This window comes from Manacus vitellinus, unplaced genomic scaffold (assembly GCF_001715985.3).
Source record: "Manacus vitellinus isolate BGI_N305 unplaced genomic scaffold, ASM171598v3 scaffold_6_pilon, whole genome shotgun sequence".
NCBI lineage: Eukaryota > Metazoa > Chordata > Aves > Passeriformes > Pipridae > Manacus > Manacus vitellinus.
The window spans coordinates 34,043,541-34,057,344 of record NW_021940750.1 but is presented as its reverse complement, the minus strand read 5'-3'; the positions used below and the strand labels follow the sequence as shown (position 1 = coordinate 34,057,344).

Sequence of the window (13,804 nt, the reverse complement as noted above, 5' to 3'; positions counted from 1 at the left end):
CCTCTCTTGAGGGAAGGCTCTTGGGAAGGGAAACTATGAGCGAAGCAATGGGCTCCTCTGTAAGCCGCTGTAAGGTTACTGTCATGCCAAACACACCCCGTCATCAGGCAGTTCCCCTCAGGTCTGATAATAAATCTCCCTGAACACCTACACTGTCAGAGGTCATATCTTATTCTATGTATTTCACAAACATATTTCTGCAAGTCAAATTCCGCACGAAGCCATGAGATGCTACATACAGGAGTAGCCTGGGAGGCAGTTTCTGCTTTCTAATTTACACCTGTGATATCATTGTGCATCAACAGAGCTATTCTTTCCTTTCTCCTAAATACCATCGATAAGTAAAATATTTTTAGCAGAATTTTCATCTAGTGAATGTCAATGTAGCTCTGCTAAAACACTGCTAAAGCAATTTACACCATCTGAAGCCCTGGAGCAAAAAAAATCCAAGTCAATGGGATATAAGCCAAAATTGGAGTGTTTTGCTGGATATAAACCAGATTTACTTGCTTGCTTAAACAGGTGCCTAAATGCTCTAGCGAACTGGGGCCCAAATATGGCACCATTTTTTATTTGTGTCCACTTTTACCAGCTTGGACATCTGATACAGAGGTCATCTTATAGCTAACATTTTTGCCTGAAACCCTGCCTATAGCCACACTATACAACAGCTGCCTCTGGAGTTATGTTCCACACATAAGTTTAAAAATAAAATGCAAGTGATTGGAAAACGTGTCTATAACTAGAAACAGAATACATGGGTACCTTGAAATAGAAATAAATGAAACACTTTCTGTATGCTGAGAAAAGAACAAATAATCTCATATTTCTATTGCATTCTCTTTTAGTACTGATGTTTCAATACTGCAGTTACAGTGTCCTGGAACTGCCTTAGCTGGAACTGGTTGGACCAGAAGCACTGTATGGTAAAAGGGTTGACACATAACTTAAACAAATTTTTGTCTACAAAGCATTTGATTTCTCTATAGGGAATCTATGTTTGTAGTAACTACAATTGCAAACACTTTTGGCAATGTAGCAATGTCCCCACCAATGTACATGGCTTAGTGTGCAGTTAGCAGAGCTTACAGAAGTGGTTATTGACTCCTCTAACACGTCCATCCAACTTGCAAATCCTGACAAGTGAGTTGAAATCCCATCTCCCAGGAGTAGTTTTATATATTGAACCATGACCATTGGGTGGGAAAAGGCAAAAGTAAGCATGGAAGCCATGTTCAGAAGTTTCTCCTCACTTTCTCGAGGTGGTCACCCCATAAGAGTCCTCCTTTCTAACTTGGTTTCTGTTCCAGGCCATACTTCATCTCCTCCTGAAACATGCCTGACCATGACTTCTCCTCTCCTCTTTCCTCACACACAGGCAAGCTCACCTCTGGCCTCCTGGTTTGTGAAACCTGGTGAGAAGTGGGGTTCAAAGAAAAGGGAATTTGTGTCCCTGAAATTTAATTTTTAAGCTTTGAGTCACCATTGCATTAGTTAAAAAAACCCTGCAGCTGTCAATACGTTTCTTTCCTCTTTTGGGGAAATAAGCGTGATGTGAGCTGCTTGGTAAACTGGGATATTAAGGAACTTAGAAGGAGTTGCACCAGCAAGGAGAAGGTGAGGGATTTAATGGGAAGAACTGCAAGCAAGGGAGAAAGAATTCTAATGTGAACTATCCCTGCCAAAAGTTATTCAGGCAATACTCCAAAGCCACTGGGTTTCTAAAGTTTTATACGATACCATAACAAGCTCAACATGATCAGGTTTTTAAGTGTGCAATTTAATGGCTATTTTAAATCATTAAATTTCAATAGACAAGGAACAAAATAAAGCATCCAGCCTAATTTTGCAATTATCATTATAACCTTATATAATTAAGCCTTTTGCAAAATAGACTTGAATAATAAGCTAAGTATATATTTGTATAAGTTCTAACCAGACAGAACTGCAAAAGTAACCTAAAAGGAAGGAATATTTCCTGAGGCCTTGAGATATGAAAGATAATTTACTATCCACAACTACCAAAAATAACAGCATTTGCATAGGGAAAACTCTGTATTTCATCCATCAGTGCCTCACCTCATTTTGCATCTCAGGCTTGTTTTTTGTCACCAAGCCAGAGGCTAAATGCATTTAATATGCATGCTATTGCCATGTTGACATGGAACTAAGCAGCCCTGAAATGTCTCATTTGCTTCTTTGTGGCAAACATAACCATAGTTAGAAATTAAGGAGAAAGTATCAAAGGATGCAAGTCTGATCAGAAAACAGTATATAGGAGAATATTAAAACAAATTATCAGGTTTATGAAAATTGGGGTGGATGATTAGTAGCTTGATTTTTATTTCAGAGGGTAATACTGCAAGGGTGGGGGAGAAACAATGAAGTTGTTATCCAAGGAGAGGATAAAATGCCTGGCAAATAAATAAAAGAAACAAAACCTCTTGTGTCCATTCAAAAGGGCATTACAGGTTAGCTTGAAAAAGACTGTGTGCCCAGGGCAGAGGCACCACAGGTCAACTCATCCTATTGCAGCACCATTAAAATGTGCATCTCCAGAGGACAGTGTAATGGCATCAATGCAGATCATAACACCAAGTGCAGAGCTCCTCGTGAATACATTCTGCTTTTGCCCTCATTTTTGTGGAGGTTTTCCCTTTTGCTAATAAGTACTTGTTCCTCAGCATGGTGCTCCTTTTTTTATTTTGATTGTATTTATTTATCTGATCCTTGCTCTGAAAAAAACCACAACCAAATCACTACATGGTTTTGATTCTATCTTTGAAAGAACTGCGACTTTCTGCACCTAGAAAGTAAATATAGCCGGGATATACAAGTTAATAAATATATCTGGTATTTAGGGGTATCAGCAGGGGGATCCTCAAGAAATTCTAGATGCCATATTCCTTTGTGTACAACCTGACATAGTGCCAAATGTTATTAAGTAAACATGGTGCACCCTTTTCCAGGGATAAACCTTTGGATACCCTTTGTAACCCATACAAAGTCACAAAGATACTTGAGCATCAAACTCTTGCTCTGACTCTCCCATTTCTCCAGCTGCAGAATGAGGAGAGGGAATTTAACCCTCCTCCCAGGCCTCTTGTGATGGTAAGAAAACTCAGTGCATAGGTGCCATGCTGTTAGGGCTACATAAGGAGAGAAAAAGAGGGAGGGGAAAATTTCACACATTATGGGGCATTTGGACAAATGGCTGCAAAAATTACTGGAGGTGATGTCATTAGAAGCATCAGCTTTACATTAACCCTGCGTGGAGTGACCCCAGCCAGCATCAGTGAGTTGAGGATCAGGCACAGCTACTGTCTGACACAGCAGTGTCAGAGAGAAATGAATGTAGTTGTTTGCCACGATGGACCTAAGGGGCTCAGGGGTTGATTCCAGTTCCTAGTTTTCTTGTGGTTTTAGACCCATTTTTAATTGCTTTTTCTCATCAGGGAAAACAAGTATGTGAGTCACAGGTCTTTGTTCTGTAAACTATAAAGTGCTAAGAGATTATAAGTATTATCATCACTATTTATTTTACCCTTTGGTGTTTCGTCTCTTTCCTGATTGGTTTATCATGACTATCTCTGTTCCCACTCATATGTCTCTTGGCAAAGAGACAAAGTAATATGACATTTAATACAGTGTACCACAGGCCATCCTCTCTCTTATGAACATTAAAATCACACACATAGCAAAAAGCACTCATAACAATAGATGTATCTTTTATTCACAGATAAAAACTGAAGCAAGCTGTTATAATACATATTTATACAAAGGATTTGAAAAAACCATAAAAAGGAAGATGATTAGAAAATATGATTCGTTATGAAATGTGGTATTACATACACTATTAAACCTTTCCAAAAGTATTTGTTTGGCAACAATTTATCAATAGTTTCCACACTTAAGTGGCCTCCTTCAAAAAAGCACAAATCTCATGCAGCATGTATAAACTTGATCCTGAGGGTTTGCCTTCCTTAGAAAAACTGTAAAAAGATATACTATTTGTCTTAAAAGTTCAAAATGCAAATGCTATATTTATAGTCAAAACTATATAAAAATATGGACCTAACTTAACATTTACAAAAACTTTTTGCTCCTTTTTTTTGTTTGTTTTATGGTTTTGGTAATAAACATAATTCTCAATTCCTGCAGTCAGAGAGGAAAAAAGAAAACCAAAACAAACCACAGTGCCCTCTGTAGACTTCCTCACATTAAGTTTACGACTCCAAAAAGACCAGGTCTGTGAAAATTGAGGTTAGTAACCAAGGAAGTAGGTAAGCAGTTAATATATATCTATATATGTATATATAAAATGGAAAACAAACATTTATTTTGATCTGAAAAAGTAATAATACAAAACCTGAAGGTAAAACAATCATCTCAAAATGCCATAATACTCCTTTTCAATAGATAAATGTTCATAAAAATATCTTGAACCCTAACCAAGAAAACAATTATAATACAATTTTAATTCTGCTACATAAAACAGCTTTTCTATGAAACAAGAAGGCAAGTTCAGGTATGAAAACATAATTTACTTATTGCTTTTGCTACAATGTTGTTGGTTTTTACATATAGTCATAAATACACTATACAGTATAAAATATTTCGTAGGAATACATTTTGTGGTCTGCTTAGGTTTGCTGGCTTTAATTCTAGCACCAAATACAAAAATGAAAAATCAAATGAACTTTAAAGGCACTTCCATTGTATGTTTGTTTGTTAATTAACATCATGGTTTGTACTAAATTTTTTCACTTCCCTCTGGTAGAAGCAATACTTGATCCTACTTTTATCTTTGTACAGCTCAGGTCACGTTGAGGCACCAAATGATTTATGAACATTCCCATCCCTCAGCTGTTTCTTTCTCTTACAACATTCATTGTTGCTTTTTAGTCTTCACCTTTCCTCCTTCGCTTCCCAGCTACTTTATCTCTTTACTTCTCCATGTCGGACAACCCAGCTTCACTTCCTTCAGTCCCTTGAAAAACCTCTCCTCAAACCTCCACTTCCCTTACTCCATCTTGCGCATCTGTTATTCCAATATCAAAACACGTCACTATCATGATATGTGACTTGCACAGATTAACGCACTGCTCCAGTTCTTCTGTCACTTGTTCCAGTGCCTCCAGGTACTCCTGTGACTCCTTGTCAAGATCAGGATCCACCTCAACTGCCAGACAAAAAAATTACTGAGTAAGAGAAACAGCTCATCATAAAACGTTATTCTATCACAAGAGAGACAATAACATAAAGTAAAATTTAATTTTTCTTGAACTCAGATTTTTTTTTTCCCCCACTTTGTTCAGCAGATGCAAAACTCCACCTTGAGACTCCAGTTAAACAGAGCACTCAGTCTGTGAACAAATCTCATGTCTCAGTTTCCCAGCTATAACACGGACATATAAATATTTAATATTAACAAGCATCACAGTGTGTCCCTGCACCACTTTGACGTTCTCTTCTGGTTGGTTTGGAGGGTGTTTTTTTTTTTCAAATCCCATATTAAAGAAACACAGACTGAGTCACAGATTATTTTAGGGTTCGATTCAGCAAAATATCTTATCAGGTGCTCAGGTTTTTCAGTGGGACTGTTGACATGTTGAAAATCTGTTAGATGCTGATCATACCCGCTTTTGCAAAATACTTACAGTCTTCTTTCCACTTATTTGGATCCATCATCAACCTGCACTTTGTCTCTTCCAACTCTTCCTTCAAAAATTCATGCTTTGCCTTTATTTCTCTGATTCGCTGCTGGCGCCTTTCTAGTATCTTCAGCTTGGTGTGGAAATACATCAGACCCTTTTAAGACACAGAAAAGACCATTCCATGAATTTTCCTGTTGTGAACTGACTTTCAACAGTCTGACACAAGCTTATTCCTTGTAAGAGTTAGCAGGTGGGTTGTTTTGTTTGGTTGTGGGGTTGGTGTGTTTTTTATCTTTTTGGGGGGTCTTTTTATTTGAAGTTTACATTAATAGATTCTAATGTAGAGGATCAGCAAGCTACATCACTTGAGCATTTGTTCACTTCTCTGAATTGGCAAGCATCTCTTAATACATTCTGAAATTACTACTGATTGTAGATAAATATTTTTTCCAGCAGTGAAAATTATAAACACAGTCTAATGATAATGTTAGAGTTACAGTTAATACTACAACAGATGAATTCTTATTTTCTTAAAAGCATTCCTACCTTCTCAACATCCTGGAAAGGCTATTATGAAAGAAATGGGAAAAAGGCATCAGTAGAACATAGAATTCTGGTCTTCAAAATAGAATTAGCTGAAGTGTTTTCCAATTAGAAGTAAATTAAACTCAATGTATCCCTGATCTAATAGAATTCTGTCATCTACATAAAGAGTTAATGACCCTGTTGTTGAGGGAGCCTGTAAGGTTTCATCAGTCAGGCTAAGATTATGAAGTCTTCTCATAATGTATTCATTGGTAACTTCCATTTACACCATCAGTCATGTTAGACACAATTAATTTCAGACAGTAATCATTTTCATTTTCTGTGTTAAGAGTACCCCAACATATGAATTGTAAAATTAATAATTATAGTACTTTAATTGCAATCAATTTCCTGAACACCATTCCAGCATTCAAGCAAGGACTCTGTCTGTATATTGTAATTTAACTTGTCTACATTTGTTGTAAAATATGTGCTGACCTCAGTTTCCTCTTGTCTGTGCCGCTGTAATCGTTCCACATCATCAATCTCATAAACTTTAATTTCAAATGGCTCTTTTAAAGTGCCTGGCAAAGGTGGCAGATCAACCCACTGGCCAGTGACACTGGGTTTTCTTCCTAGGGAGGCAGCATCTGGCAGTGGAGCAGGAATCAGTCTACGACGCTGGAGACCTAAAATACAGAAAACAAGCATTCCTCAGACTCTAAGAGACTTAACACACTGCAGACTGTACTGCAGTCAATTAAAAAAAGATCTAGGTTCTCAGAATACTCAGGAAGAAACGCTTTTCTTGATCTTTTCCCTTTTGTAAAATACCCTCAGGCTGCTAATTGAGTTACTGCCTTGACAAAGTATGTCTCACTTGGTTCACAGATGGGAGTAACAGCAGTTCCTCTCCCAAAGCAGATGTCTGAACACCAGTTCTTTATTCTATCCTCACAAAAATATTTTGCCTGGATTGATTTTTCTTTGGTGCACTACAGTGGTATTCATTACCTTGCAAAGGCAATGAGATGGTGAGTAATCCAATACTGATATTGGCAGATGCATCTGGAAATCTCCTGCTCCTCCAGTTAAAGCCAAGCAAGGCTAAGGTCCCTCTCATTGTACTACCTCTTTGCAAAGACCAAACAGTTCCCTCCAGAACTACTACTGATATTTTAGAGTGCTAAATACCACCAGTTATCAGTGACTTTGTGGGATCGAGAGGCATTCAGAAGGCATCAACCAACCAATCTGCAACTTCAGCCACCTCTAACATTGAGATGTATGACCCCTTTGTAGCAGCACTCGGAAGATCAGTGCATGACAAAACTCACCACTTCTGGCAGCCCTCAGTAGGGGTGCTCCCAGATCTACCAAGAAACATCACACCAGGAAACATGCCACCATTGATGTGTCTGCTAGGGATCAAGTTTCAAGACGCAGAGAATGAGTTATGTCTTTCAAAAATGCTGATACTTTTGGTTACAAGAGTTAGTACTTTCGTGTCCAGCATTTTTTTGTGATTATAAGTCTCTCTTCATTCTGTAAAAGGTTGATCTTTACACTATATGGGTCAAGGATGAGAGCATGCACAGAGCTGGTCAGGCCACATTAACAAGGTTGCAGTTCAATCCCTAGGTAAGGGAGGGCTGAAAGCCACCAGAAACAAGCTGGAATGACACAGTAGCAGTAAGTAGAAGCAGGTTTGGGGTGACTAGTGACAATAAATTTAGTACTTAAGTTCTTCCTCTTAATTAAAAAATTAACTAAGAGGTAAGGCGTCTTACTTCTGCTCTTACAAAAGGGAGCATATCAACAGAAGAGACAGCACCGCTCAGAGTACAGTGCTGCCAAAATAACTTCTGGACTGAGATGTCTGCAGGAGAGGTAAGTGCAAGTTAAGGCTGTCAGGTAAGCCCTGTCATGAACTTCAACATGAAAAGAAGACAAAATTCCAGCTGGTACTCCTAAAGCAACACAAAGCCACTGATACTTGAAGACCTACCTGCTTTATACACTCTTGAGAAAAACATCCCTCATTCTTAATTTCATCCTTGCTAATTTCTAAGTAATAAGAACAAAACAGGAATGTTTTCAAAAGGGGAAGACTTGATTCTACTTCTACAACACCTGTTCACCATTCTCACACACTAATCCTTTTAGCCTGAAACACCACTATCATCCTGTCAGATAAAACCACAGACTGTAACTCTGATCCTGTAACCACTTTGGTCCTCTGAAGAGGACAAACAGATAAAACCAAACACATGCAAGAAGTCAGAAAACTTCATATCCTTCCACTGTACAAGCCAGGGTCATCATCATTTCTCCAAGGATGAGGTTAAAGGATAAGGGAAGGTTTTCAGTGACATATGGGAGTAGGATCTGTCCTTAAATCCAGAGACTGCAGGACTCCAACACAGTTTGGAGCAACAGAAGCTACTCCAAGAACCTCTAATAATGTGCAAAGATGACAATTATTTTAGGATAATAAAGGGTCTGAAGAAAACATTTCTCATAAGAAATATTTGATGCACATCCTAGTAAACCTCATTTCATGTATAAAACACACTACTTTCTTGAAGTCTACAGCACTCCAAAAAAAAGTAATACATAATTTACTGATATAGAGCAATTACAGTTGGAAAAAGAAATAGTTTGTCATTTTTAAAGACCTTATAAGCATTTCCTGGGGCAAAAACAAATACAAATCCATCAGTGCGTAATGCCTTCTCAATATGTGTGCAACTCATACAGCTGTTAATATTGATTTGCTGGAAAGGTTTAAGAGGTTGATATGCTACGGAAAGAGAACTGCGGCAAACATTGCACTAAGTTTCCAGAATGATTTATCACCTGATGAAGCAACTCGGTAGCCTTGACCAGAAAGCACCATGAGATCTACATCAGCTTCACTCATTTGGTTTTACTGGCAGAACTGAGCATCATGGATATCTACAGGGATTGCAATAATCACCACTTTCCAACCAAAAGTTCAGATTCAGAGCATTGCTGATATTAGTTCTATTGTGTTTCCTACAGTCAGTACGCTCAGGTTGCTGAAGGAGGTTGTTGATTATCAGCTACAGATTCTTTACAATACCATAGGACCTCAACTTAGATCAGTAAAAACGAATACTGTAACAGCAGTTATATGAGCCTGATTTTGAAGATGGCTACAAATACGTTCGACTACAAAAGCACTTACATGAGCACCACCTGCGAAAGCAATAAGGAAAGGCACCAGAGAGAAGGAAAGGGGACCTGGCTCTCAAACGCCCACCTTGGCAAGCTGTGGTCAGACACAGAAAGTGAGCCAGAGTAGCCTCTTCCCAGCTACTGTCAGTAGTTTCCTACTGCTCAATCAGTTTCCTACTGCTTACAGTGTCCACACATACACACTAAAAGTTCTTTATATAACTACTATTATCATGCAGTACAATAATTTTACAATTAGCTGGTAGCATTAACCCAAGAGTCACTGCATCTTATGTATGCACCCTAATGTTCTGCCTCTAAGCCTTATCTTTAGGTAATCTAATGCACATTCAGCAATCCTCATTAATTCACAAACACTCTTCTCCCCTCCAGGTCTTTCCTTTGTTTCCAAACTACAGTCCCAGCCCTCTCACTGACATTCCCTCACAGATGCCTAGCAGCAGAGCTCCTCCTTTCCTCACTGCCCTTCTTTCACCAGTCTTCCAGGATCACTTACTTGATCCTCACAAAAACTCATCAGCACTCACTCAGCACCCTCACTTTTACCAACACACCCATAACACCCTCCTGTTTTGGGCCACCCTGGTGCTGTGCTCACTGCTGGCCCTGCCAAGGGAGGAAGGAATATCCCCCATCTGCCGCCTCCCCCCTCATAGGGAGGCTGCTGGCACCCTGGGGCACCCTGCATCTCTCCTGCCCTCTCCACCACAGCACCTGTCTCACACCTGCAGCTTTGAAGTGAAATAAATGACAAGTAGCTACTGTCACAGCAATACACATGCACACACAGGCACACGCAGTCCACCTCCCTGCTTTGAGACCCCTCCAAACCTCCGCTTCTTCTCTGTCAGAGATGCCACAAAACACCTCCATCCCCAGGGATGCAGCAGAGCACCAGCGGACACACCTGGACACCTGCCCCTTTATTTCTTACCTGTTGATCGTTTCTTGGGGGATTTAAGGCTCCTCATCCGACCCGGCGAGGACATCCCGCTCTCGCTCATGGAGTCGTGTGCCGAGGAGGCACTGCCAGTGGCCTCACTGTCCCGAATCATGCTCTCGTAGCCGCTGCTGCCCCCACTGTGGTAGAACAGAGCTGTCCTCCCCATGGCTGGGGGCAGCTCCCCACTCAGGACACTGCTGTTGTCACTGCCGTGCCCACTGCTGTAGCGTTGCGGCCGCCGTGGTGCTGTGATCTTGCTGTATGGGGATGGCAGAACCGGGATTTGTGACTTCTCATCGCTGAGGTTAATACCACTGTCATTGCCGCTGTCGGAGTCGGTGGAGCCTCGGAAGTGGCCCGCCTTGGCAGAGCCACCTGACACCAGCTCATTCACACGGCTGTTGGCTGCCCTCATGGCCTGCTTGGTCCCCATGATGGTCCCTCGGCCAGGTTTGCCACTGACAGGCTGCACAGAACGGGGGGTTGCCTTCCCACCAGGGACCATGCCAGAGCTCTTCCCTGCAGGTTGTGCCAGGGACTTCACGGAGGAGCTGAGAGATTTTGACCCGCTGGCAGAGAGGCCCCGGTTTTTATTCCCATTGGCTGGTACCTTCTGGTTAGCAGTGGGTTTTGCCTGGCTGTTTTTACCTGGTGCAGGGGTAGCGAAGGGCAGTGGTAAACCCACACTGGAAGCAGCAGGAGGGACCCCGAGCCTGGGGACAGAGCGCCCTGCCCGGCTGTTGCCGGTGCTCCCGCTCTCCCTCACCACACTTGCTTTGGATCCAACCGATGTCAGGCTGTCGCACCTCTCCAGAGACATGTGGCTCCCATATCGGTGCACAGTTTCACTCTTTGATGTCTTCGCCTTTAAGCTGGACGTCATCTTGGGCAAAGAGTGGTCACCCTTCAGGTTCATTTTGCTGCTGGCACTTTCACTGAAGTAAGACCCAGCTTTGAACCGTAAATCTGCTTCATCTTCAGCCTTTGGCGTGGAAGCTCTGGCAAAGTCCAGGCCAGAGGTTTTCCCCCCACCATTACCCAGACCGACAGGTTTCTGCTCCAGGCTCGACTTGCGTACAGGAGGCGTTGGAGGTGTTGGCCCACCTGGCCTGGGCAACATGGTTGATTTCTGTGGTGCATTCTTCTTTCCCAGTGACGATTTCAAGCTGCCAGTGGCCAAGGGAGCATCCGAATTCCCTCGGGTCACAGATTCTGGCAAAGTACTGTTAGCATGTGACACTGGCATCACTCCAAGTGTGGTGGCTCCTCTCTTCAGCTGTGGCATCTTCATCACAACTTCTGACTTCTTTGCAGTTCCACTGGAAGATTTGCAGGCCATTTCGCAGCCATCCACAACCCTCTGAGAGCAGGCAAGCATAGTCTGCGACTTCGCTGGCCTGGATGCTGTGCCAAAATACTGGGCAGCCTTTTCTGGCTGCTTCTCAGTACCAAACGTGTGAGATTTTGGAGACAGCAATGAGTCCACAGGTTTTGCTTCCAGCTGATAATCGGTGCGTAACAGCCAAGGATCTTCAAATATGCCATGTGGATTCTGCAGCTCTTTATAGCTGAGGACAGTATTATTGTGGATTGGAGAAGAGGTAGTTTTTGTTTTCCTAGGAAGACTAGAATGTATTGTTTCTATCACAGGTGTATCACGAGAATTACTAAATTTAATTTTTACGGGCTGATCAGTGACACAAAAAGCACTTTTTATCTGAGATGCTTTGGTAGTTTCAGAGGTTTGAGGGCTTTTGCTGATGCCTGAGGACAGCTTGCTGGAACTCAAGCTCTCACTCTCCAGTTCAGAGAAGCAAAATCCACTGTCGTTCAGAGCGCTTTTCAGGGGGACACATAAATGGGATGAATCCAAGTTGAAGGGTTCCTCGGATTTATTACAGCTGTAAGATGACTGGGCGACAAAACTGTCACTAGACTGAGCTCCATCACTTTCAACTGTACAGATGCTGACTTCACTAAGCCATGAACTGATGGAGGAACGTCTGCTGCTGGTAAAGGGATCCTTAGCAAAGGGCACAACAATATCAATATTTACACCAGTAGAAGTCTCCTGTGAGGTATAAGCATCAAACTCATCATTTATGCTGCTGATAATACTGACCGGCCTCGAACCCGATGCAAGGGCTTGAAGGGAACAGTCACTGTTAAAGCTAATGATACTGGAAGGTCTTCCATTATCCATAATTCCACTAATAGACAGCTCTTCCACCACTGTGAAAACAAGCTCATCCTCTCCATTCAGCTCAACAGGCTGCTGCAAAGTCACTGTGGTGGTCAGTATATCCCGATCAAAACACTTTCCTCTGAACGCTGACCTGAAGCTGTGAACCTCTATCGCACCTGACTGATTCTGGGTGTTGCTACCAACCAGGAATGTGCTTCCTACAGGGTTTTGCTCAGGGTTGTTTCCCATCTGTTTGCTCATTCCCACGGGAGGAGTCCGAACTGCATTGCTATTGTCCAGCTCCAAATTCTCAGCTTTGGAGCCCAGTGAGCGCTCTCTCTGCTGTGGAGGGGGAGGTGCTGGGCTTGGCAAGGGTCTCTTCATGTACGAGGACTTTTCCTTAATGACACATTCAGCTGGGGCCTTATTCTGCTCTGGATTCCTTGAAGGGCTACACCTTGAGGACTGCAGGGATTCAGTGATTGTCTCTCTCTCTCCCTCCAGTATGGAGTCTATTATTTTGTTGTCAGCTCTGCTCTGCAGCTTGGAAACCTCTGCTTTCAAGTGAGGTGTGCTATTTTCTTGACAGTTGCCATTGCCACCCCTTGGTACAACAGCCTGGAAAGGAAGATTATGTCCTTTCTTGGGAGATGCAGTTTCTTGTGGAATTGGTTTCTTAAATCCTCCAGAAGGAGAGGATATTTTTTCCTTTATCAGCTTAGACTGGGTGTTTTCCGTACCTCCAGGAACAGGACTACAACTGGACCCAACAGAGATTTCTCCACAAGCAAATTTCATGGGCTCCTCACTTCCATCAATGCACTCTAACCTTTCTTGCAGTTCAGCAAAAGTGTTGCATTTAAAATGGTCCTTGTCAGAACTCCTACCAATAGCAGAATTGTCTTTATTTCTTTTCTTATTTAGGGATGGGATTATGGGAACAAACTCTGGAGGACCTTCATTATCCGTCAATTCCCTGTCGGACAAAGCTGCCCCATTGGGACCAACATATATGACAGTATCACAAGACTGTTCACTGCTGGAGGAATAATCGGGATCACTGGATATATTCAGGACAGGAAGGTCAGGGTCAAGGGCAACAGTTCGTGGGTGGAATGGTCGCAAATGGGGCGGTCTCCGGACATGTCCTTCTTCACATGAACTCTCTCCTCCAGAGGAGCTGGATGCATACTGCAAATGATCAGCACAGGAAAAGTTATTAATATTAATTGATAAATAAGGATATATATGTACATGTAATTGATCAAAAGG

General features: G+C 41.9%; 1 protein-coding gene across 1 annotated transcript in view; it reads right to left on the bottom strand.

Moving 5' to 3' along the window:
* Window positions 1-3,711: 3,711 nt before the first annotated feature.
* Window positions 3,712-13,804, bottom strand: part of KIF26A (kinesin family member 26A) — a 66,480-nt gene continuing 56,387 nt past the window's right edge. The window contains exons 10-13 of the mRNA XM_018083031.2: window positions 10,339-13,723; window positions 6,681-6,871; window positions 5,661-5,811; window positions 3,712-5,182 (exon numbers count right to left, since the gene is read on the bottom strand). Of these exons, the coding sequence (XP_017938520.2) occupies window positions 5,007-5,182; window positions 5,661-5,811; window positions 6,681-6,871; window positions 10,339-13,723 (3,903 nt within the window). The 3' untranslated portion in view covers window positions 3,712-5,006. The remainder of the gene's footprint in view (window positions 5,183-5,660; window positions 5,812-6,680; window positions 6,872-10,338; window positions 13,724-13,804) is intronic.